General features: G+C 47.4%; 1 protein-coding gene across 1 annotated transcript in view; it reads right to left on the bottom strand.

Moving 5' to 3' along the window:
- Nucleotides 1-25,641, bottom strand: part of TSPAN2 (tetraspanin 2) — a 71,808-nt gene that overhangs the window by 33,311 nt on the left and 12,856 nt on the right. Inside the window, exon 2 of the mRNA XM_035122248.3 lies at nucleotides 5,484-5,586. Within this exon, the coding sequence (XP_034978139.2) occupies nucleotides 5,484-5,586 (103 nt within the window). The remainder of the gene's footprint in view (nucleotides 1-5,483; nucleotides 5,587-25,641) is intronic.

Genomic DNA, 25,641 nt, shown 5'->3' on the forward strand with positions numbered 1-25,641 from the left:
ACAGCATCGTATGAACCAATTTTTATTATTTTCCACAGCATAATTAAATAGGGATCTCACAACATAGGTTCATAGGAAGCTGTCTCATATTGAGCCAAAGCAATGAGTCTACACTGACTGGAAGCAACTCTCCAGCATTTCAGAGAATGTTTCCCAGTCCTGCCTAGAGAGTATGGGAGTCAAACCTGGAAAATGCTGGAAATGAGAAGGGGTCCATTTCCTCCATGAGCGTAAATCACCCCATGGATGAGCTCATTGGAGGTGCAAGTTCAGCAAACCCAGTTGCTATGGTGATGGCCCAGTGCACTCACTATATCTGTGGTTAATGCATGTTAGCTCAGTGGTGTCGGTCTGGTTAATCTGACTGTTAGTCATTGTTACTTGCCCAGCATAACATAATGAATAGCTGAATTTACAGTGGTACCTTGGTTTGTAACCATAATCCGTTCCGGAGGTCCGTTTGTAAACCAAAACAGGTTGTAACCCAAGGCACAGTTTCGCCAATGGGGCCTCCCCCCAAAAAATTTGTTTGCATTCCAAAAAAAAAAGGTTGTAAATTGGGACACGCACTTCCAGGTTTGACGTGTTTGTAATCCAAAACGTATGCAAACCAAGTTACCACTGTATTTAGAGTGATGGAGATACTTTGTACTTCTGTATAAATCTGTAGCTGCAAGAGCCTACAAGCTGTAAACAGTGGTACCTCGGTTTGCGACCACGATTGGTTCTGGGGAGCCGGTCGCTCCCCAAGTTCGTTGCTCCCTGAGGTACGCTTCTGCGCGAAGTGCCGTTAGAGCACTTCTGCGTGGATCGCTTCTGCACATCCGAGCGCCGCGGAACCTGGATGTAAACACTTCCGGGTCCACGGTGGTCGGAAACCGAAGGGGTCGCAAACCGAGGCGGTCGCAAACCGAGGTACCACTGAGCTTTATCTTCTGCAATCTTTCTCTGCTTCTGCATGGTGACTGTTACTGGGAGCAACTTCTACTGTGCGGGCATCTGACCAGGAAGCAGATACTCTACCACATAAGGCACTATGACACACTATTACTGTCTCTGTGCATGACTAAATATATCAGACCCATTTGAAAAGTACCATTTCCCATCTGGGAGACATGACTGCTTGTGTACCTATTGAGTCCTTTACAAAGGCAGTTAGGCACTCTATAAATCAAAACGTCATTCTTTGTTTTTTTTAAATATCTCTTTATTTTCTTGTTGCAAAATTGCACACACATAAATAATAAAATATGACTAACAAAAAATGGGTCACTGGGCGGGGGGGGGGGAGAGGAGCCAACTCGAAAGGGCCGAGGTCCCTTTGGTCCCCCCAATAAAATACTTGAGGGGGCCTCCCCCTGTTTTAATGGGCATTGTCATTCAAATGGTGTGCATATCGGTAAGGGCTTACCTGCCCCCCCATATTTTATTCAAGTTGGCTCCCCTGTGGGAGGGGAAAATGTCTTTCTTTTTATACCCTTCATGAATGGGTATTCTATCAAAAGTAACAGAAATTCTGCAAAGATTATATCTCTTTCCATACTCTGCTTTCTCTTTAGATTGTATAATTTTTTTTCTTTTATATCTCTTTCCCTCTTCCTACTGAGAAATCTTATCAAAATTGAACTGGCAAGGCTCCCTTGGGGAATGCCCTACCCATTTCAATTTGTCAGGCGCCCGCCTTCACTGCTTTTCGGAGACAGCTGAAAACCTCTCTAACATTTAATGGAATATGATTTTATTGCTGATTTTCACTGCCACTGCTGCAATAAAAATCTGTTTTATTATTTAGGGGGGCTTTTATCTGGTTTTAAATTTTTATCACTTTATTGTTTTAATATGTCCTCAGCTACCTCCAGAGTCTCTGATTGAGAGACAAGAAAAAAGTAGTTTAATAAGGAATAGTAACTGAGAAACATGGCATTCAACTTGATAACATTGTGACCTAAAGGCCTCCAATTGGATTACAACTTAAAATAGTGAGTTTGTTACTTCCCCAATCCTGGATACCCTTTCCTACTTATTTTTCTTTTGATATCTATTTATTTAAGCAACAGCATATATTTAAATAACATAGAACAATAAAGTATCAAAGAAAAGTCACTGAATGGAAATGAAGATGAAACATACACATATACAAAATACGAATTTGGGTCATGTTGTTCACAATCCCTGGAAATATATTAATGATATTATTGGTGTTGGGGGCTAGTAACATTAAAAAATGTTTTGTTTATAAATATCAGGATATTTTTCTCAAGGTCTTATGCCATTGTCAGTTAAAGTTAAAAAGTTTTTAAGAATTCCAAATAGTAGCATATTTCACAGGAGGCATTTGAAAATTGTTATAATCATTGATATATATAATTGAAAATGAATCTTGTTTTGCTTGTCCTCTAGTACACCATAATTTTTGAGCAAAATTTTCAGCAGTAGCTGAACCAGATTTGACCATACCATAAATACTGATTTACTGTACCACAATGAATGCTACTCCCAAGCTCCTGTGAAACTGAAGTTTTATTCAAACTGCAGTATGCTTCTCTGTATTGTCAAGCTGCAAAGCAAGGAAATGATCCACTTGTATACATTAACAGATCCATGGGACATAGAACAAATATAAGAACCTCTAGGATTATCTGAAGGTTAGTTCAAATGGACATTGTCTGCCTCAAATTCCCGCAGCCAATGTAACTTGAAACACATTGAGGTCAGATTTGGGGTGTACTAACAGATACATAAGGGTGTGGGGCCAAAATATCAACAGAAATGCAGGCTAACAGCATAACCCTAAAGATGTCTGCTCAAAAGCAAGCAACAAGGAGTTCAGTGGGGCCTACTCCTAGATAGGTGGGTATGTGATTGAAGCCCTAGACTCGTTTATATACCTGTTGAGAAGGAGCCCTACATTAATTTGTGCATTTCTCAGACTGTCATTTTTATTTCCCATCCTTCCTCCCAAAACAAGAGCCACAGGGTGGCTCACAACATAAAACAATGCACCAAAACACCAAATAAATACTCATCAATAACAGTAGTAGCAGATAATACTGTCACAACACCAGTCAGGCAAGTTTTCAAATTGTGTTGTTGAGCTGGAGTGGGGACAACCTGATTTCACCTGGAAGTTCCACAAGTAAGGTGCCAACACCAAGAATGCCCTGTCGTGTGCAGCAAACCTCATCACCACCACCACCAAGCAGGGCCTCTCCTGTTGACTGCATTAACAGTCCAGCTTGGAAGGTATTTTGGTTCTTGGATGAATTAATAGTTCTATGGAGAAAGATTCTCTAATGAATCCAGTTCTTATTTCCCCCTTTGACTAAAACCTTGCCGAACAAAAAATGGGTGCCAATCACTCTACATTCTGGCTTGTGTACTGCTTCAGGTCTGATGGTTCTTTGTGCTTGAAACACCGGGCTGTGGGCCAGCTCCTCACTCTGTGAGATACACTTAAAGCTCTCTGGAGAGATGTCAGCCCTTGGGAGGAATAACAGAGGCTCTGTGATACTTCAGCCTTGTCACAAGTTCAGCTTTGCCAGTATTTCTCTCGCCCTGACAGTCAGCATACCCAGCCAGGCAAGCAAGCTTGTGCTTTCCTTCCTTCCTACACATGTGGGACTGGATAAGGATGAAACAAGCATGAACAATGAAATTTTGTCACAAGATCCACATCAAATGGAAAAAACCCTAAAATAACTGGATTCAAATGCCTTTTTGGCACAGCCCACGTATTGTGACTGTGCTTTCTGGATGTTGCTCATGTGGATCACTTCACATTCAAATCCACAATGTAAGACATGGGGTCTCTGCATGGATTCCCCTTGCCTTGGCAACCCATTGGATGGATATGCTAATTAGCAAACTGAATGCCAGTTTACTAGCTTGTCTTCCCCCTCCTGCTCTGTTCAAAAAGCTGCCCATCTTTTATTGGCTTGAACACAGCAGGGACATTCTTTTCCTTAAAGTTATTTGTGGTTTTTTAAATAGAAAAATGGATCAACTGCTTAAAAGTTTGAAAAACTCCAACAGGTCCTCCCTATCTCAGACTCAGCTCAGCCAAACAGAGATCAACTTAGGAATCACCCCACACTTCTGCTTATCCTAGAAAACAGAGGCCCAAGTGGTTTTCTGCTTGTCCCACGCTTTCTAGGCATGGGCCCGAGAGGTTTTGCCTTTGTGCTGCCTCTTCCCCCAGAAAACCAGCTCTTTGGTGCTAAATTGGAACAAACAGCAATCTGCAGAAAACCCAATTGCCCATTGTTCCGATTTAGCACTAAAGCATGGGTTTCCCCGGGGGAAAGTGGAGCGTTGAACAGAGGTGGGGATAAGCCCATAGTCAGCATCTGCTCCAAATGGGGTGAGAAGAAAGATAACAGCTCCTTCCTCCCGAGTCTGACCTTTGGTTAATCCTAAAATGTGGTAAATTTAATTTTACACGGCCTAATTTCATGTGGGGAAAATTGAGGGGAAATCTCTCAAAGTAAGAAGCAATGGAAAGTGAAGAAGTGAAAAAAAACACCCTGTCAGCAATGAGCCTGGATCTCTAGCAAGGGAGATATCTCTCTCAGTTCCTCAGCAAGCCGCTAGGCAGGCAGGCAGATGGGCATGGGAGAGAAAAGGAGATGGCAGGAAGTGAGTGGCAAAGGTGGGTGGCTGCCCACTTTTAGCTCTGGCTCCACCTACCACTGGCTTCCACTGGCTTCAGCTCCACCCAGCGCTGATGTGTGGCGCCTGACAAATTGCTGAAAGGAAGTGTGGCCCTTGCAGAGAAAGGTTCTGCACCCTGTCCTAAGAGAAAGCTATAGGCATATAAAAAAAACACATTGAATGCCCCTATATTTTCTATTTTGTGGAGTAAAAGCAGCTGGGGGGGGGCAGGGCGGGAGGTTCAATTGAAAAATTGTGTGAAGGGAAAGGGTTAAGAAGCCCTTTTCCTCATGCACTCCTGTTCCACTTCAGGCTACAGCCTCTATTCCTCAGGTGGTGGTGGGGAGGTGGGCAGTGGCGAAAAGAGCTGAAATACCATGGGTTCCCTTCACAATAAACATCACGGAGCTTGGAGCAAACACTTGCAAACTGTCTAAGTTGCAGTACTTACAGAAAAATAATTTGGATTTTTTTTTAATCTGCCAGCAAGGGATTGCTAGCATAGAAAACCCCTGTGATCATAAACATTTTTCTACTATGCTGTGTGTTTGACATTGCACAGATATGTGCTTCTTAACCCTAAAGAGCCAACACTCCCAGCCTTTCCCTCTTCTGTTCCTACTGCTGCTCAGAGAGAGCAGGCTGTAAATGTGTGCACTAAGAGGAGAGAGAAAGGGAGAAAGGGAGAGAGAGAGAGAGAGAGAGAAAAAGAGAACTGTCAGAGGGTGCCACTAGTGTGTCGTGGAAGAATATGCCATTCAGGTACTCAGTTTCTTGGTCTGAAGGTTGCAGAAAACTTATCTTTACACAGTCAGCATTTGCACAGAACTTACCCATGTAAATGTATTCTGGAGAGGCCTTGTCAGTCGCTAAATCTCTTAATATGTTTCCAAACCGCAGCCATAACCCAAACGCGACGACAGCCGAGCCTGCCAACTGGAAAAGCAAAACGAAATTCAAAAGGTTAATAGCTAAAGGAAGGGTTGGTTCGCACAGAAAATCCACAAACAACTTCTTACTTCTTGGAAACTCCTAGAGCAGATGATTCCAATTTCACATGCTACACTACAGTATAAAGATTGCTATTGGCATTTACACACATTTGTCTCTGTCAAAAACTGTAACATTCCTGTGCTAACAAGGATGAATATAGTAGACATTTTGATGTATAACCTCAGAAATGCTCTCTGGTTTGTTTGCTTTCTTTCCATTTAGAATCTAAACTTTAATATACTATCTTTTCTCATTAACTGAACTCAGGGGAAACTAGTTGTGTGTGTTTATGGCAGAAACTGGTTGTGCACAATACCGATTGGTTAAAAACTGGTGACATCACTAGCCCACTCCCTCCTTATTCCTAAAGCAGCATTCAAACATGTAAAAATGATTCTATGATTCGTTATTTGTTTTTGTTTTAAAAGCAACACAGGGGAAAGTACATTTAATTGAATAAATGTATCCACAGTGCTTTAAAAATAAATAAATTGAACAGCCCAGCTGAAGCAGGGCAAGGCAGACAAGTCAGTGTTGTTGGCCAGTATGCCTGTTAAATGTGCCACCTTAGAAGCAGGAATCCAGGCATGAGATGTCAAAGAAAGAATTGTGGTAAGTTCTGATTTGCATGCATATATGTTTGTACACACCCCTAGGCTACACATACAAAATAAGCTGACAGTTCCTTTACATGCACTCATATTTTGACATCCATTTAGTGAGGAGTTGCATTTTCTCTGGCCATGGAACATGAGATGATTGCCTCTCTGCATGAAGCCTGTAAGCTGTTTCCAAAATGTTTAAATCAGCCCCTTGCTTTATAAATATCCCATTCATGTTGCTTTCGAGAAAAGCTCTTTTTCCTTGGGCAGGGAGGCAAAAGTTAAGTCACCTCATCTTGAACGAAGGGATGTTAGCAAACACTTAACTGCTCTAGTTCATCACTAGAATGGCAGACCCATAAACATATTACCCCAAAGGCAGAGACTAACCCTAGAATATAATGTATTTCAGGCCAGAATAATTCAGGATGGTTTCCCTAACTATGGAGGTTATGGCTTCCCTTCAATCCAGAGTTTTGGTGTCAGCTGGCTAGTCAGTTGTCAACCGCTCCTTTAAGAGGGAGAAAATGTCTAAAGAAACATATAGTGTGGAGGGAAGGCAATCTCTTTGCTAGGGCAGTTCAAGTCCTCAAACAATCACAAAGGAGAGAGAGAGAGAGAGAGAGAGAGAGAGAGAGAGAGAGAGAGAGAGAGAGAGATGAAAGAGTATGCCTCCCCCAACCAAGTTGAAGGGAGAGGAGGCCAGGGTGCAGGCTGAGGAAGCAACCCTGTTTCTGTCATGGAAGAGAGAAAGACAATAGCCAGCACTTTTGCAAGGCCACACAACACAGAGCTTTGTGCTGCTGTGATTCGCAGCTGCAGCTGAGGGACACCCGCCTCACAACTCTGTACCCATTTGCACTGTAGTAGAGTTGAACCTCATTCGTGTGAGGGAAGGGTGTCATCCTCTGGTGGCCTCTTTTTTTCTTCATGCAGAAGCATAGTTCTGTAGTAGTTACAGGAACCCTCTTTTGTTGGAGGCTATTCTGAGCCACAGCAAAGGCTTCTCAAAGATACACAAAATGGAGGTGCCCCCCCCTCTCTACAAAAATGAATACCCAACAGGACAACTGTTGTGACTGAGCCACTTAGTTCTGAATCAGATGTAGTCTTGCTGGCCTGCCTGGGCAGAGCTCTGCTTTCGAGGACTTGTCTTTTCTGCTGCCTCAAGGCAAGACTTCTATGTCCCTGTGATGCTACAGATTACTGAACTCCCCAAAACAGTCTGAATAAAATCCCAGTTCACTTGCGTATATAGGAACAGTGGGTGGTATTCAACTAAGTTTTACTTAGAGTAGACCCACTGAAATTAATCGCCCTAAGTCATGTTCATTAATTTTGATGGGCAGGATTAACCTAAGGTTACCAGATTTTTTTCAAAGAATCCGGGGACACTTTTCTTCTGTGGTCTCCTCTGTTGTGCGGCCTTCCTCTGGGTCCTGGTCTGCTCTCTTGGAGTGCTAGCCACTGTGGAGTAGGCTCAGGTCGGGCCTGGGCTCAACCATGTGCCCTTGCCCTCCCAGTGCTCTCCTACTTCTCCTCCTCAGTGGCGGCAGTGGCGGCAGCAGCGCAGCAAGGTCAGGGCTCCCCTCTGTTTCCTCCTTCCTCTTTCTCTCCCTTCCTTCTCCTTCTCCTCTCCTCCTTCTCCCAGCTCCGGGGTTTTCCTGCCCCTGAGTGCCACTGGGCACTTGGCCGGGTGGCCAGATGCTCTCGCACCAGGCTCAATTTGGGTTGCAGGGGAAGTGTCAGTGGTTCCTCCAGTTGAGGCGCCGGGCTTCCCCGGTTCCCCCTTGGCAGTGGCGGCAGCAGCGGCAGTCTCAACAGCCCGGAGCGAGCCTGGTAGTGCAGTTGGCTCTGGCTGGCTTCAGGAGCTGCTCACTGCCGTGGCGCCCGCTATTTTGCCTCACCGGAAGTCCCCATATGATGTGTCTTGTGCCGTTGAACCAATCACGCATTCATTCCCTACTAATAAATCTACAACACATAAAATATAAATCCTGGGACATCAAATGAAATCCGGTGACATTCCGGGAACAGATTTTGTCCGGGGACAAATTTGTAAATCTGGGGACTGTCCCTGGGAAAAGAAGACGTCTGATAACCATAGATTAACCTAAACAGTCCTATCAGTGGAAGCCCTGCACAAGGACTTCTGCTTGAGCAACAGGGTTACCCCCCTCCCTGTGCAGCCCCACATTCCCTACAAAAATGGGGTGGGTCGGGAGAACCCCTGGAACAGCACATGAGGGGCAGGGGGGCGGCGGTGGAATCGTTCCATCTGGCAAGCTGAAATGCTTGTGAAAATGGAACAACCATTGAATACCACCCATCTGGTTTATTCTGAATGCCACCCAGAATATCTTGGTTGCAAACCGGAATTCTCTCAAAACACTACTATTTGTAACACTCCACTAATATTCTTCCTAACAATGTGCCACTGTTTGTCACACTGCACTAAGGTCCTTTCAAACTCTACACTGAGACACTGCTCTACTGTATAGTAAAAGAGACAGTGACGCCCCAAAGGTGCAAGTTATACTATCTTTCAGGGAAGCCTTGTCATGGAAATCTGCAGATGAGATACTGTCAATATGCTGCTTACAAGCTCTGCCTTTGCCAAACCACTGAAAAGGTCCTCAGACTTCACAGGGAGAATGAGTGGCTTATTCAGAGTGTGTGTGAGCTGCCTTTCACTTAACTACTCCAAACAAGAAAGGCCCGCACAGGAGCCTAGCAAGGCAAACACAAGCAATCCCTTTAAGTGGGGCTGGCTGTCAAAACCCATCACCGAGATGCAGCTCCATCAGTCACAACGGATCCCTTCTCCTGCTTTCAGCAAGGCCCTTTCCTTCCAAGAACGCTAAGGTGGAAGGGGGCTCTTTGCTCAAAGATTCAGGTCAATACAATCAAACTGAGACCATCCAAAAATAGTTAGAAACCGAAAAGGCATCTTCATATCCCAGGCATTCATACATTCCAATTGTCCTTAGTTACCATGGGTGGTAGGTGCTACTTTCTGGAACCTGTCTGTCCTTGGTAAAAACACTGTTTCCATTGTTATGGTAGTTTGTCTTTTTGTAAGATGCTGGGAACACTTTTACTTTAAACTGCTGGGCCCACATGTTTGTTATAATTCTTAAGGATGCCCTGCGTCCCTTCGAATCCTCTCCCTATTGAACAACCTAAACAGTTAGTAAATATTGCTAAACGTGTTGCAGATATTAAACACCCCCCAAAACAGTCTGATCCGTAGTAAGGCTGAAAATTTGGTTAAACACAAGTGAAACCTGCAGCAAAATTTTATAGTGTGGAATGCTGCTGTCCAGGATTCCAGTCACTCCATTCCATTCCCCCTGCTCCCATTTCCCCCTCTGCTCCTACACACTCAGTGTGCTGCAGCCATTGAGCATGCGCAGTCCACATTGGTCTGGTCCCCCCACCCTTGATCCCCCCCTTTAAATATTTGTTCTACTTGGTAAACTTGGGAGTTCCCCCAGGTCTGTCCATACCTCCCTTTTGTCTGTGGGTGGTGCCATTTTGGTTACATGAGCAATGGAACTTCCAGACTGAACACCAGAAATAGAGGGAATGATTCTGAAGCTTAAAAATGGAAAAAGAAGAAAAAAGAAAACAGTTGTGGTCAGTTTATGAACACATCCTGTTTCAGCAGCAGCAGCAGCAGCAGCAGCAGCAGCAGCAGCAGCAGCAGCAGCTATCGCAGAGTAAATGAGTCAGAAAAGAAGGTGTGTTTGTGTTTGTGTGCTCCCCTTGCCCGCCTTTTAGGCAGTGGTCCTCAGTGTGAGATGCATCCTTATATGCACAAATAAGCACCTGCTGCATCTGTGAAAAACTGGAAGGTATGTGAATGGGCGGACCAAATTTCAGTTACAGGAAATGCAGCCACCTAGTCTGAGGAAGATGGAGAAAGCTCTTGCTCCTTCCCAGAAACCACAGAGAGAGGTAAAACAGAGGACTGGAAAGGAGGTTAACCAAAGCTTATTGGTGTTTTGTAAAATTTGCATTTATTTGCGAATATACAGGCTGAGCATAAGTGGAGGTACAGCTGAAACATCAGACAATCAAACACCAGACAATCAAAAACTATCGCTCCATGTCATATTACGAGAGACTAACAGACAGTATATCAAACTGCTGTTCATTTTCAAAGCACAAGTCCAGCTCTCCATTGCCGGCAGGTGGGCAGGTAGCTATTTATTTGCATTTATTAAAAGCATGTCTACACTACCTTTCATTTATAAGAAATACCAAGGCAGCGTACTGAACACAATGAACTGAAATATCTTTTTTTTCAAAAGGGGGGGGGATGTGAGGCCACACAGTGCTGTTGACCCAGCAGGTACACACTCTTGCAATCTTTGCATCCAGTACAGCCTCTTCACACACCAGATAAACATGCAGAGAGTAGAGAGCCAGGCATGGGCCATAATGGCTCCAAAAGAATTGGCCCAAAAATTTTGGCAAGAGCAGAAGTGGCTCTGTGCCTCAACTGTCCGTTAGAAAGACAAAAAGCAAGAGGTGTGTGAGGGCTAGAAGCAGGCTTGGCAGCTGAGAGGCAGAGCTGTGCCTGATTTCTGCTGGGATCCAAAGCTCTATGGGAGAAGTAAGACCTTCTCGGGTGTTAATGCTGCGAGCCCCTCCATCTTATTGTATATATGTATAAATAAACTGTATATCATAAAGACGCCACAGTCTCCGCTGTCCCTCATTCCAAGGAAACCGAACCTTGGGTAAGCACCTGGAACCCCTGGAAACTCACACCGTTTGGAGATATAGTATGGTATGCAATAGTATACATTGACTGGCTGTGGCTCCCTAGGCTTTGAGAAAGGGGATTTCCCCCAGTCCTACTGGCAAATGCTGTAAACTGAACCCAGGACCTTTCACATGTAAAGCGTATGCTTTATTATTATTATTATTATTATTATTATTATTATTATTATTATACCGCCCTATACCCTGGGTCTCAGGGTGGTTCATGGAATAAAATCAAGATGTAAAACCACAAAATACCTAATAAAAACAACAACCTCCCCCCCCCAAAAAAACCACATTTTAAAAGGGCATAGGATGTAAATCAACCAAAGGACTGGTTAAAAAGGAATGTTTTTGCATGGCACCTAAAGGCATATTATGAAGGCGCCAGGCGAACTTTCCTGGGGAGAGCATTCCCCAGATGGGGAGCCACTGCAGAGAAGGCCTGTTCTCGAACCCCTCTTACCACTGACCCATGGCCCTTAGCTAAATGATCGCATTGTACTGCTTCTTTCTCCACTCCCTATGTATGGGATAAATATTCAGGAGAGATCTGGAACATTTACTTTTAACAGTACTTCTTTTACCTTTGCCGGTAACCTAATTTGCCACACCCACTATTGCATCTTTCCCACGGGTGGATTTCCCATTCCAAGGAATATATACAAAACTATTACCAGAAGAAAGGGGTTGCAATAAAATATGATGCAGCACTCTGCATAGGACAAGCTTTAGTAGTGCCTGCCTCCATACCTCCTGTTTTTTTTTTTGAACAATAATCTGCCCAAGCTAACAAATATTGTGGTTCCAGGAAGCGACCTGCTTCAAGCAGACAGAAATTGCCATTGGCAAAGAAATCCCTTTACATCATCACAGATCCAAATGGAAATAAACCCACCCCCCTGGCAGTTTCACCTAACAGTGCACTCCCAGAGAGACTGGGTTGTTGGTAGAGAGCAATTTCGAGGACCCTGCTGGGCGGTTCTACAGCTCTGCAAAGCGGAGACCTGTATGCATAGCAGGCATAAGAGTGTGGCAGCTGGGAGCAGTCGAGTCCTAAAGACTAAGTTGTTTAGAAGGAAGTGGTGCATTACGATGGAAAAGATGAGCTCTCTTTGTGCTTCCAATAGATGATGGAGAGGGAGAAGTTGATCCCATCCCTTTCAGCTACAATGGAGGAATGCAGGGCCACTTTAGGCAGAGAAACAAACTGCACCTCTATCCTAATAGAATCTTTCTCGGTGTAAACTCATTCTAGTCAAAACTAACAACTAGTAAGAGAGAGAGGAAAATATGCCAGGGCATAAACGGTGATAGGCATATTTACAAAATATTGCTTTGTGTTTAACACTCAGTTGATGATTTCACTTCAGGACTGTCTCAGGTGAGAGGTAAAGACACATTTGATCAATCAGTCAAATTAGGTCAATCCATAATTTAGATCAAGGTGAGTGGATACAGACCCCACAGCATTTTGTAATGGTAATAACATCTAGCATTTATATAAAGCTTTAGAGCGCTTCACATGCACCAGGAATCTTTACAACAGCCCTGTAATTTGGCCCAGAAGTATGGCTATGCTCATAACTGCAGGTGGGCAGCCGAGGCTGAGAGAGATGGCTAATGAATGAGTTCATGGCTGAATTGAACTTCAGGTGGAGAGGGCATGGCAGTTATCGCCATGGTAGGAGGAAGAAAGAGCAGGTATCAGACACCCTCCATTGGTTTTTGTGGCAGGCATAGGCTAGTCACACAGTTACTTCAACTGCAGACTTGTTGTACAGCCTTCACACTGGAGGCTTCTCCAATGTTTGGTACATTTGTGTAGCCAGCAGGGAGACCAATCTATATGGGAGGCATGCAGAACCTCCAGCTGGCGGGCGCAATTTGGCTCTGCGGGAATCCTAATTTGGCCTGCAAGGCCATTTCCTTCAAGCCCGCTCACCCAACACAAAGGATTATTTTATAAAGCAGCATCAGTGGTGAAACCTATGGCTCTGATTTGGCCAAGCTACTGCAGTATCATGGAAGATCAACAAACATTTCAACTGATCAAGGTGATCATGTCAGGAAACAAACAAACAAACAAACAAACAAACAAAAAACCCAGAAGCCCTCCAACAAAAACATCAACATCTTCACATGGCTAAATCACTCCTACCTCTGATAAAACACCCACAAATCCGCAGATGCAATACGCCTCAGTCACTTCATTACACGTGTTCCACTGCGCCACACAATAGGTACAAATAAATCAAGCAAGCAAGCAAGCAAACAAGCTGCTATTGACAAAACAACCCAAAGATCTGATTCAGAATAGCTTCCCTTGCAGTTAGATGCCCACATGGTTCCCTGTTTGGCAAAAACTACTCCATTAAAACAAGACCTGAAGTAAACCAATTTCCTTGACCATTTACTTTACTCATCTTTCTTTTTAAAAAAAGGGAAAAAAGAAAGATCAGATCTCACCAGGCTTCCAACCTGCAAGATCACCCTTCTGCATTCTCTCTTGCTGTTTACTGTGCAGCCAGGGAGCAAAGAGCCATCAATGTAGCAAGCTGGAGCTACTTAAAACCTCCATCTCTGTGGAGTTTGACTCCTGTTGCACTTCTGCTGCTGTCTGCTGTTCAAATGAATGGCTGGGGCACATAAGAAGGTGCAGGTGGAATAGAGAATGAAGCTGGGCATGAACAGGAGGGACTCTGAGGGGCAGGGCACCCTGGGAGAGAAGAAAAGGGGAGTGGAGGCCCATAAGATGCACAATTCAGACCCCTCCTGTTGAAGCATAGAGGGCTTTTAAGGTCACCACGCAAAACTCCACAGAAACAACAATGCACATGCAAGTTCTGAGACACTGTAGAAAAGGGCAGAACGTTTCGATGATGAATGTGAAAATAGTAACTTTCAAATTGTACATATCAAAGCTGTACAGTTCTTTGATCATAATGATAAAAGAGTAAATTTAAGCCTGTAAGCATTTAAGCGTACTGTCAGGCATAAAAATGCTGTATCACGGTACTCAGGATATTGGCATCAAGAGATTCAGCGCACAGTCTGACTAACTAACTTCCTGTAACCTGCTTAAAGTAACATGCTACTCAGAAGCAGCTGCTTTTTCCTGGTACGTTACATAAAAGTGCTGCAGCTACTACGAAGAGTTGCTCTGCATAGGTACCGTATGTGTAAAACCACCTTCACCCTTCGCCCGCATGTACAAGTCCAAAGCTAACGTCGGTTTTACACAACTTTTTCAGTGATGGCAGGGACAAACCTCAGTAGTGAGGAGCATTGTAGCATTTAGGCAATCAGTACATTTCCCCCAGGAAAGTTCTTTTGTTATCAGGTTTTCAGTTCATGTATTACAAGGAATGGGAACGACAAAAGCGTTTTAGAGGCTTAGTAGCCACTTGTGGATCTTACTCTGTCATAGGCAGGAAAGGAAGCAGATCCCAGAAGGATTGGATCCTCTGCTCACCAGCTAGTGAGCAGAAGATTCGATCCTGTGGGGTGCAGGTGAAGCAGGACCTCCACAGGACTGAACACTTCGGCTCTCCATAGGGGTGGAGGAGGAGACACAGAGTCTCCTTCCCCATCCAGATGTTCAGTTAGGGTTTAGCCCTGCCTGCAAATTGATTTGAGGTCAGATCTTGAGTGGGTGGTCCCCAGGCGTGTGTGTGTGTGTGTGTGTGTGTGTGAGAGAGAGAGAGAGAGAGAGAGAGAGAGAGAGAGAAAGAGGTGAGTTCTGTACTACGACAATGAATAGCACCCCCCCAAAAACCCCCCATTAACATTGCTTATGGTGCTTTCTTTTTAACCTCTCTCCCCAGTGAGATTTCTAAACCCTCTTGTCTCCCAGCCTTCTCAGTAACACACACACACACACACACACACACACACACACAGCTGCAGTTGAGCAATCACTAAGAGCCCCACAGTTCCTGGTGACACAGTCTCCACACAGAAGAGATGGACCGAGTCATTGTTCAAGGGATGTGATGCTGTGCTTTATTGTGATGCAACAAATGCAGCTTGTTGGCTGCAGAGTTTGTGAAGCAGGCTGAGTCCAAGGCACGGTGAGGACATCATCTCGTCTCTTTCACCACCCACTCGTAATGAGCCTACAAAGTGACCAGACCCACGGCTTCCTGCAGAGACAGGCTGCCTCTTCCAAACTCTCATGCAGGCGGGCAATGATCTTCTGGGCATGCACTCAATGCAGGAGTAAACAGTGGAAATTCAGTGCAAACAATTTACTTTACGAGACACTCGGTACATGCTGTCTAGTAGAGGAGGCTTCATTGTCCTCCCACTCACCTACATTCCATTATGCGGACACTCCCTTGCACTGAAAACTATTCTTACCCAACCCCCACTTTTCTGTGGATTGATGTTTGCTCTGATTCCATGATACAGAGCGGTAGGGCAAACAGAAAACTGCTCAGGCTCATGCCTAGAAAGCAGAGGACAAGTGGGAAACTTCTCAGACCAGTGCTCTCTAGGTGCAGGTCTAGTGAAGTGTGGATGAGCCCCGATACAAGCCAATGATCTACTTAGCTCCGTATTGTCTCCATCGAAGGGCAGTGATTTCTCCAGGGTTTCAGGCAGGGTTCTCTCCCAGTCCCACCTGGAGATGCTGGGGACTGTACCTGGGATATCTTGCATGCAGGGCAGATGCTCTACCGCTGAGCTATGGCCCTTCCCCAAACAGGATTTCCATTTCCCCTGGGTGTGGGTGGGTGTGTCCCAAGGACTTGGGGATTGTCCACACTTCTACTTCTCCTGCCTGCTATCCCCTGGGAAAATCGGCTGCTCACTGCTGAATTTGACTGTGTCGACCACAGCAAACTATGGCAAGCTCTTAAAGAAATGGGAGTGCCCGATCACCTCATCTGTCTCCTGAGAAATTTCTATGTGGGACAAGAAGCTACAGTTAGAACTGGATACGGAATAACTGATTGATTCAAAATTGGGAAAGGAGTACAACAAGGCTGTATATTGTCTCCCTGCTTATTTAACTTATATGCAGAATTCATCATGCAAAAGGCTGGACTGGATGAATCCCAAGCCGGAATTAAGATTGCCGGAAGAGATATCAACAACCTCAGATATGCTGATGACACAACCTTGATGGCAGAAAGTGAGGAGGAATTAAAGAACCTTTTAATGAGGGTGAAAGAGGAGAGCGCAAAATATGGTCTGAAGCTCAACATCAAAAAAACCAAGATCATGGCCACTGGTCCCATCACCTCCTGGCAAATAGAAGGGGAAGAAATGGAGGCAGTGAGAGATTTTACTTTCTTGGGCTCCTTGATCACTGCAGATGGTGACAGCAGTCACGAAATTAAAAGACGCCTGCTTCTTGGGAGAAAAGCAATGACAAACCTAGACAGCATATTAAAAAGCAGAGACATTACCTTGCCAACAAAGGTCTGTATAGTTAAAGCTATGGTTTTCCCAGTAGTGGTGTATGGAAGTGAGAGCTGGACCATAAAGAAGGCTGATCGCCGAAGAATTGATGCTTTTGAATTATGGTGCTGGAGGAGACTCTTAAGAGTCCCATGGACTGCAAGAAGATCAAACCTATCCATTCTGAAGGAAACCAGCCCTGAGTGCTCACTGGAAGGACAGATCCTGAAGCTGAGGCCCCAATACTTTGGCCACCTCATGAGAAGAGAAGACTCCCTGGAAAAGACCCTGATGTTGGGAAAGATTGAGGGCACTAGGAGAAGGGGATGACAGAGGACGAGATGGTTGGACAGTGTTCTTGAAGCCACCAACATGAGTCTGACCAAACTGCGGGAGGCAGTGGAAGACAGGAGTGCCTGGCGTGCTATGGTCCATGGGGTCACGAAGAGTCGGACATGACTAAACGACTAAACAACAACAACAACAACTGCTGAATTGGAACAAACGTCAATTGGTTTCTTCTTCTTCTTCTTCTTCTTCTTCTTCTTCTTCTTCTTCTTCTTCTTCTTCTTCTTCTTCTTCTTCTTCTTCTGTGGATTCAGCAGTAAACAGTGGGTTTTCTTGGGGAAAGCAATGGGGCAAATGAAAAACCACTCAGCCCTCACTGCTTTCTAGGCATGGGATGTGCAGAAGTGTGAAAAAAGCTTTAAGTTTCTTTGTAATATTTTTCACAACACCACTTTGCCCCTTAAGAGTTTGAGTGATGGTCTATTTCACCCTTGGCGGATCCCCATTACAATGGCATATCAGATTTCTATTTAATTATTGCATTTATATCCCAGCTTTTTCCTCCAGGGAGCTGGTTCCCCTGCCCCCTCATTTAATCCCCACAGCAACCTTGTGAGGCAGGTTTGATTGAGAGGCTGCTTCATGTCCCAGTGACGATTTGTACCCTACCCAAAGATCATTTGGTGAGGAAGGGTGGGCTAAAATGTATTTAAAATGTTGAACTACAATACACATCCAGTGTCCATAGTCAAAAAACATGGAGGCATCAGCGCCGAGGTCCATGCTGGTCCCTTGAAGGTTTTGCACAGATAGCTTGTTGCAGAGATGGCAATGTGTGTGTGTGTGGTTGTTGTTTTTTCCCCTGGGACGCTCTCTATGCTGCCAAGTTTATTGCTGGAATACTGAAATGAGTCCATAGAGAAGGTGTCATGTGGGCTCTGAGAGTTCAGCATTGCAATCCCTCACATGGCAACCTTGGAACAGAAGGAAGCAAGTGTGGCGTGTGCCACACGCACATGCTGGCGCTGCTGTTTTCATACTGGTGTGCTGCTTGCAATGCTTAAGTTAAGACAGATCTACATATTGGTTTGAGCAGCTGACCTGCACTATAGGATTTCGCAGGCCACCCATAGGCTTTTGTATATTCAAATTCCAAACACGAAAGCACATGCACTCATAATAGGGCAGCTGCAGAGAGAGTCACTGCTTTGAATAACATCGAATGGTATTCAAAAGCAAGTTGCTCTCGTAACTAGACGTTAAAGTTTCATTTAAGCCACAACATAAAATGGAAAGCAATTGGGAAGAATTAGCAATGGGCTTGATGGGCCATTTGGATGGAATCTAGGCACAGCAATCTCATGGGAGAAATTCAACTTGCCTCCTCATTCCACCATACAAATGGGGGAATCAGCTAAACTGTAGGTGCAGATACAGAACAATTTATTTTTGTGCTGACCTCCTGATATGTGTTGCTTACATTTCTGACAGGGATCATCCACAGTTTTGTTTGACCCATGATTTCTAGGCATGAGTCTGAGAGGTTTTTTTCTTTTGTCCCACTACTTTCCCTGGGAAAGCCCACAATTTATTGCTGAATAGGAACAAGCATCCATCAAATTTTCATCAATTGTTCTGCAGCTCCTTCTGGCCTCCTCTCAAAATTGCACTCAGGGCCATGGCCCCCACAGCCCCCTCCCATGCTATGCCTCTGTGTTAACCTAGCCCAGGCATCTCCAAACTGTGGCCCTCCAGATGTTTTGGCCTACAACTCCCTTGATCCCTAGCTAACAGGACCAGTGGTCAGGGAAGATGGGAATTGTAGTCCAAAACATCTGGAGGGCCGAAGTTTGGGGATGCCTGACCTAGCCATACAAGTCACAATCATGTGCACATGTGTATCAGAAAGGACATATCCTCTCAAAGGCCCCCCACTGCCATAGTCTCCAGGTCCTCTGATGCAATCTATAACAGGACAGCCGATGTGGGGCTTTCCAGCAGAAGCAGATTTAGGGTAGTGTGAGTGGTGCGGACACACTGAGTGTGCAGCCGAGGAGGGTGCAATTCAAAGCCTGGTGTGAGGGCTCTGACAGGGTCCTAGAATCCTTCTTCCCAAAACTAGACAAGCAGCCTTGGGAAGGAGGTAGGAAGGCTCTAGGACCCTGCCAGAGCCTCATGCCTTCTTCCCAAACCCCAGCTTAAGCTGGTGACATGAGGGCTGGGGGGGGGAGGGTGTCAAATGGCCTCACAAAAGGGCAGCATATTACCAAAGTCCGCCCCTTCCTCTAGATGCTGCTGGACTGCAGCTCCCATAATCTCTGACCAATGGCTATGCTGGCTGGGGCCGCACATTGGCTATGCTAGATCTATAATACCAGAGAGTAGATCTTTTAGTCTTTATTTAAAAACTCAAAATTATGGAACTACTGAATGAGCACACATTGCACTTTGACAGCCTTCCAAATATGAATAAAAGATTTATCGCAAGACTGCGCGTCCCACTTTCCTTAAGCCTCCAGAGAAGGAAGAAAGGGTTCATTCCCATTTGCCATCTCAGAATCATTAGAACTTGGAATCAGAGAGTGCAATTAAGGAATCCTGCCATAATGATTAGTAACCTCCTCTAAGCTGGTGGTTTCCCACCAGACTCTAGAAGAGACACAGTGCTCTGACCATCAAATGCAATGCTGGTGGGAAAAGCAAGAGCAAAACAGCCTAGCTGTCTCCCACCTAGTGCCCTCCAGAACCTCTGGACTACAACAGGCTGGGAGAGGTTGCTCTACACAGGATAGAAATCCCAATACTGTAGATTTTGTGTTAGTCTATGGCACCAAAATCCTGAAGCCGAAGCTCCAGTACTTTGGCTACCTCATGAGAAGAGAAGACCCCCTGGAAAAGACCCTGATGCTGGGAAAGATTGAGGGCACAAGGAGAAGGGGACGACAGAGGACGAGATGGTTGGACAGTGTTCTCAAAGCTACTAACATGAGTTTGACCAAACTGCGGGAGGCAGTGCAAGACAGTGCCTGGTGTGCTATGGTCCATGGGGTCAGGGCCGGCCCTACGGCCAGGCTGGGTGGCGCAGGGCACCACGGTGCCGGCCCGCCAGGAGGGCGCCGCAAGCTGCACCCGCCCGCTGGCTGGCCGGTCCGCCGTGCAGCCGCGCCTGTGGCAGCCGCGCTGTGTGCTGCGCCCACCCGCCCACCGCGCTGGGAAATGGGGCGGGAGGGCGCCGGAGAGATCGCGCTGTGCCTGCCCGCCCGCCCGCCGCACAGCAGCGCCTGTGGCAGCCGCGCTGCGCCCACCCGCCCGCCGCGCTGGGAAACGGGGCAGGAGGGTGCCGGAGAGATCCGGCGCACCACGGCACCAGGGGCGCTTAAGACGGCCCTGCATGGGGTCATGAAGAGTCGGAAACGACTGAAAGACTAAACAACAACAACAATGGCACCCAAAAGCCCCCCACCTGCTTCACCAAGGCACTTTAGATTTACTTTGGCACAGGTTACTAGCATACTTCAACACAAGACAGCATGCATGCATGCATGGCATTTGGCATTTAGCCTGCTCCGTGCTTTAGAGAACTTCTCCTGTGTGATTACTTCCTATTATGCATCTGTTAAAGGCACAGAAGTTCTGCAATAAATAATCAGAGGAGGATCAACACATCTCCAAAGGCAGTAAACAGTGGCAAGCCAAAGCATCAATTAGTGGCAGAGGCTGCAGCAGGAGAAAAGGTGTAACACATCACTGGGAGCACCTGTGGCGATGGTGGTGGCTGCAGCAAGTGCAAAATGTTGCAATGCAAGGCTGGAATGAGCTAGCTCGATATTTGTCAAAGCTGTGTACAAAGTCCTGCTAGCAAAAAAGAGTGGGGGAAATGAGTAGCTTGGAAAATGCCCTTTAACCTGCAACTTCTATTGATTTTTTTAAAGCTGCTTCCATGACCCCATTGCTGACTGCTGCATGCACCAGAAAATGTTCCTTTTATGGGATTTGGTGCCATTGTTTAAACGAGTAATGAAAGTCTCCTCGCATCACTGGAACTGCATAGCAGCACCCGCCCTAGGTAGCAAGGAAATGGTATTAAATGCAGAGGAAACTCTTAAGAGATGAGATTTTAATCACACGAATAATAAGTTCCCAGAAGGCAAAAGCTTAGTTCTACAGCTATGGGAAATGTTTCAAACAGTGTTATTAACAGTGGTACCTCCTCCTACCCATACACAGCTGCACACTTGTAGAAAACATTTTCTTTAATGTTCTGGGATGAAAGAATTTTAAAAATCTACACTAAGGGTGAAGACAGACATACAGTAACTTTTTTTAATGCAATTTTCCTTTCCAGCCATTAGGGAAGAGGGGCTGTTCAAGATACCTGTAGCTCAAGCTTGCTCTGCACAGTGCTGATTGGCTGGCACAACCAATAAATCTTCACTTAAATCTCCAGAGCAGTAATATTAACAAAGAGAGAAAAAGTGGGGTAAGGGACACTTTCTCATATTAGTTGACAAATGAGTAAGACATCCAAACCACAGACAAGGCTGAGCTGCCATTTTGATTCCCAGGTATGCATAGCTACCATTTACACCGCAAAGCCTGGAGGGCAAGGGACCCAGTGTGGGCACTTTCTACCCTGTTTCTCATATTTTAAGGCATCCCCATAAAATAAGCCGTAGCAGGATTTTTAAGCATTCGAGGAATATAAGCCATACCCCGAAAATAAGACATAGTGATAGGAGCAGCAGCAATGCCGGCCGCGGCAGGAGGAGGAGGAAAAAAATAAGACATCCCTTGAAAATAAGCCATAGTGTGTTTTTTTGAGGAAAAAATAAATATAAGACGTGTGTCACGGTGGCCGGAGTGGACTACTTCAGAGTAACGACGCCACGCAGCTCTGCATTTTATTCTTTTATTGGTGCTGCGTATTTACAGTGCTCAAGTCATTGCTATTTACACGGAGTGATGTGGTCAGTCGGTTTCAGAACCTCCTAATGGCTTTTGGCGCGTCTTTCTCCAACACAAAAGCTTTGGCAGACCCATCCTCTTGCCCCTCCTTTTCCTGCGTAATTCTGGAGTTGGGGGGATGGGTCTTCCCCCCTTGCTTGCCCCTTCCTGTCCCACCTGGGACCCTGGCTCCTCTACCTTGCCTGAGCCTCGGACACGACTTCCTGCTTCCCCACTGGAATCGGAACTCTCCCTGCTTTCCCCTTTGCTCGGGGACGGGCTTGAACTCAGGAGGGGAGGGACTTCGCGATATCCCCTGTCCCTCACATCCACCCCCCTCCCAAGCTCTCCTTCACCCCTCCCCAGGCCCCCCTCATGTGTCGGTGACGACTGGAAGCCTAAGAACTCAGTGCTCTCCGAGCCTGTTGGTGTGAATACCTCCCCCCAGTCCTGCGAGCCCCCCCCTTCCGCCTGGGCGGACGGGAATCCCAAAAAGTCCGTGGCGTCAGAGCTGGTGGGGGTAAAAACGTTCTGCCAATCTGCTCCTTCCTCTGACTGGGTGGATCTCGGTGACACCCATACCTCATCCTCTGGTTCCTCAAACTCCGCTTCCCAGCGCCATGGTGAGCTGCTCTCCCGTGCCTCCTCCTCCTCCCCCTCCCTTTCCATGTGCCAGGGCTTGGGTCTGTGGGGAAAGAGGGCGTGAAATTCTTCCACCAAGAATTCCTCCTGTATCTGAGTGGCTGGGACCCATTCATTCTGGGACGGTGGAGCATCCTCCCATGCCATGAGGTACTCCAGTCCCCCCACCCCCCACCTTGAATCCAGGATGGCCGTGGCCTCATTGAGTTGCTCCCTGCCTTCCCTCTCCCCCCCTCCCTCGGGGGTTTGTTCGCTGTCTCGGAGCCTGCTGCTTTCCCTGTACGGCGACAGCAGCGATCTATGAAACACTGGATGCACCCTCATGTCCTCTGGCAGTGCCAGCCTGTATGCCACCGGGTTTACCTGTTGCGTGACCGTGAAGGGGCCCAGCCTTTTGGGTGCCAGCTTTTTGCACCTCCCTCTGGTGGGAAGGCCCTCCGAGGACAACCACACCTTGTCCCCCACCCTGATGACCTCCCCTAGTCGCCTGTGGCGATCTGCCCCCTTTTTGTACGCTTCCTTGGCCCTCTCCAAGTGTTCTCTGAGCTGCTGGTGCACCGTCTCCAGTTCCTCTGCCCAATCCTCTGCCTGTGGGCCCTCCTCCTCCTCCTCCCCCTCCCTCTCTGGGAAAGATCTGAGGTCGCGCCCGTAATTGGCCTTAAAGGGCGACACCCCTGTGGAGACGTGCACTGCATTGTTGTAGGCAAATTCTGCTAGTGGCAGGCGATCCACCCAGTCCGTTTGCCTCTGGCTGACGTAACATCTCAGGTACTGCTGCAGAATGGCGTTGACCCTCTCCGCTTGTCCGTTGGTCTGCGGGTGTCTAGCCGTCGACAAGCTGACCTCCACCTGCAGGAGGTTCATGAGCCGCCGCCAGAACCTGGAAACAAATTGGCGGCCACGATCCGAAATAACCCTTAAAGGTAATCCATGCAGTCTGAAAACGTGATCAACAAACAGTTTGGCTGTCTCTTCTGCAGAGACTGCCCTGGCACACGGTATAAAGTGGCACATTTTGGACATGAGGTCCACCACCACCAACACTGCGGTCTTACCCCGGGAAGAAGGCAGATCTGTGATGAAGTCCATGGACAGCACTTCCCACGGCCTGTGTGGCGTGGCTAAGGGCTCCAGCAACCCTGGTGGCGCTGCTCTGACCACCTTTGCCCGCTGGCAGGTGTCACAGCCCCGTACATAGTCTCGAACATCTTCCCTCACCCCTGGCCACCAGAAGTGTCTCATGACTAGGTGAGTGGTCTTGTCCCTTCCAAAATGCCCCGCCGTTGGGTTGTCGTGCATCTGTTTGAGGACCGTACGTCTGAGCTGGGTGGTGGGCAGGTACAGTGCCCCCTTGTAGAAAAGCAGCCCTCTGCGTTCTGCAAAGTCTTTTGCCTGCTCCCTCCCCCCTCTCAGTTCTCTGAAGATGCGGTTGGCAAAGTCATCCGCTGCCGTCAGTGCTGTGAGTTCTGCCTCGCTCACCACTGCTGCTCCGCAGGACCATGCCGACGGGGGGAAAATGTGCCTTGGGGCTGGTGGCTCCTCCTCCTCCATGTACTCTGGCTTGCGGGAGAGGGCATCCGCCCTGACGTTCTGCTCTCCCGGGATGTAGTGTATGGAGAAGTTGAAGTTCGAGAAGAACTCTGCCCACCGTATCTGCCGCTGGTTGAGCACCCTGGCAGTTCTCCAGAACTCCAGGTTCTTGTGGTCTGTGCACACCTGGATGGGGTGCTTGGCGCCCACCAGGAAGTGTCTCCAATGTTTGAACGCAGCGTGGATCGCAAGAAGTTCTTTGTCAAACACGGTGTAGTTGCGCTCGGGCTGTGTCAACTTCCTGGAGAAGAAGGCACAGGGTCTCCACTCCCTGTTGGCGTCCAGTTGCAACAAAATGGCGCCCACAGCTTTCTCAGAAGCATCTGTCTCAATGCGTAGGGGCGCGTCCTGGACCACGTGGAACAGGTTCTGGTCCGAGGCGAACACCCTCTTGAGGCTTTCGAACGCTGCTTGCGCCTCTGGTGTCCACCTGAACTTCTGCTTGCCTCTCAGGCAGTCAGTGATGGGAGCCGTAACGCGAGAGAAGTTCTTGATGAACTTCCTGTAGAAGTTGGCGAAGCCTAGTAGGCGTTGGGCATCTTTGCGCGTCCTGGGGCTGTGCCAGTCCAGGATGGCCTGCACCTTGTCCTTGTCCATCGCCAGCCCCTTGTCTGACAGCTTGTAGCCCAGGAAGTCCACCTCCTTGGTGTGAAACTTGCACTTCTCCAGCTTTACATACAGGTGGTTCTCCTTCAGGCGCTGCAACACTTCCCTGACATCTTTCACATGCTGCACTGGGTCATTGGAATAGATAAGGATGTCATCCAGAAAGACCAGGCAGTTCTTGAAGAGGAGGGACCCCAGGACGTGGTGCATGAAGGCCTGGAAGCAGGCTGAGCCCCCTTGCAACCCGAAGGGCATCACCAGATATTCAAAAGAGCCCAGAGGCGTGAACATCGTGGTCTTCCATTCATCGCCTTCCCGGATCCTGATCAAGTTGTACGCCCCCCTCAGGTCTAGCTTGGTGAAAATCTTGCCCCTGCGTGCTGCTGTCAGGAGATCATCCACTCTGGGCATGGGGAAAGCCACTGGCTCTGTCACCGAATTCAGCCGTCTAAAATCCACCACCAGGCGGCGCTGTTGCGTGTCTTTCTTGTCCACCCAGAAGACCGGGCTGCCCCCTGCTGCCTTGCTTTCTCTGATGAACCCCCGCTTGAGGTTCTTGTCGATGAAAGCGCGCAGATCCTCCAGTTCCTGGTCTGACATGGCGTACAGCTTGGCTGGGGGTATAGTTGCCCCTGGCACCAGGTTGATCTGGCAGTCAAAAGGCCTGTGTGGGGGTAGGTGGTCGGACTCCGCTTCGCTGAAGACCTCCTGCAGGTCCCAGTACGGCTTGGGTATCGCCTCACCCCCTTTGACGTGCATGGTGGCCACCGTGGCTATCGGAGGCCCCTCCCCTGGTTGGTGCTGCATGCAATGTTCCAGGCAAAAGTCCGATCCAAAAGTGATGCATCTCTGGTGCCAACTGATGGAGGGGTCGTGGCGCGCCAGCCAGCTCATGCCCAAGACGATGGGGGGGTCTGAGATGGTGGTGACGTTGAATGCCAGTGTCTCTGAGTGCCTTCCCACCGTCATTCTCATGGGGGGGGTTTGATGAGTGATGGCCCCCCCCAGCAGCTCTCTGCCGTCAATGGTTGCCACATGAAGGGGAAAATCCAGCTGCAGAAGCTGGATCTGGTGCTCTTCTGCAAAGTTTCTCGAGAAGAAGTTCGCTGAGGCACCACTGTCAATTAAGGCAAGGACCGTCAGGGGA

Source organism: Zootoca vivipara, chromosome 7 (genome assembly GCF_965207765.1).
Source record: "Zootoca vivipara chromosome 7, rZooViv2.hap1.1, whole genome shotgun sequence".
Classification (NCBI taxonomy): Eukaryota; Metazoa; Chordata; class Lepidosauria; order Squamata; family Lacertidae; genus Zootoca; species Zootoca vivipara.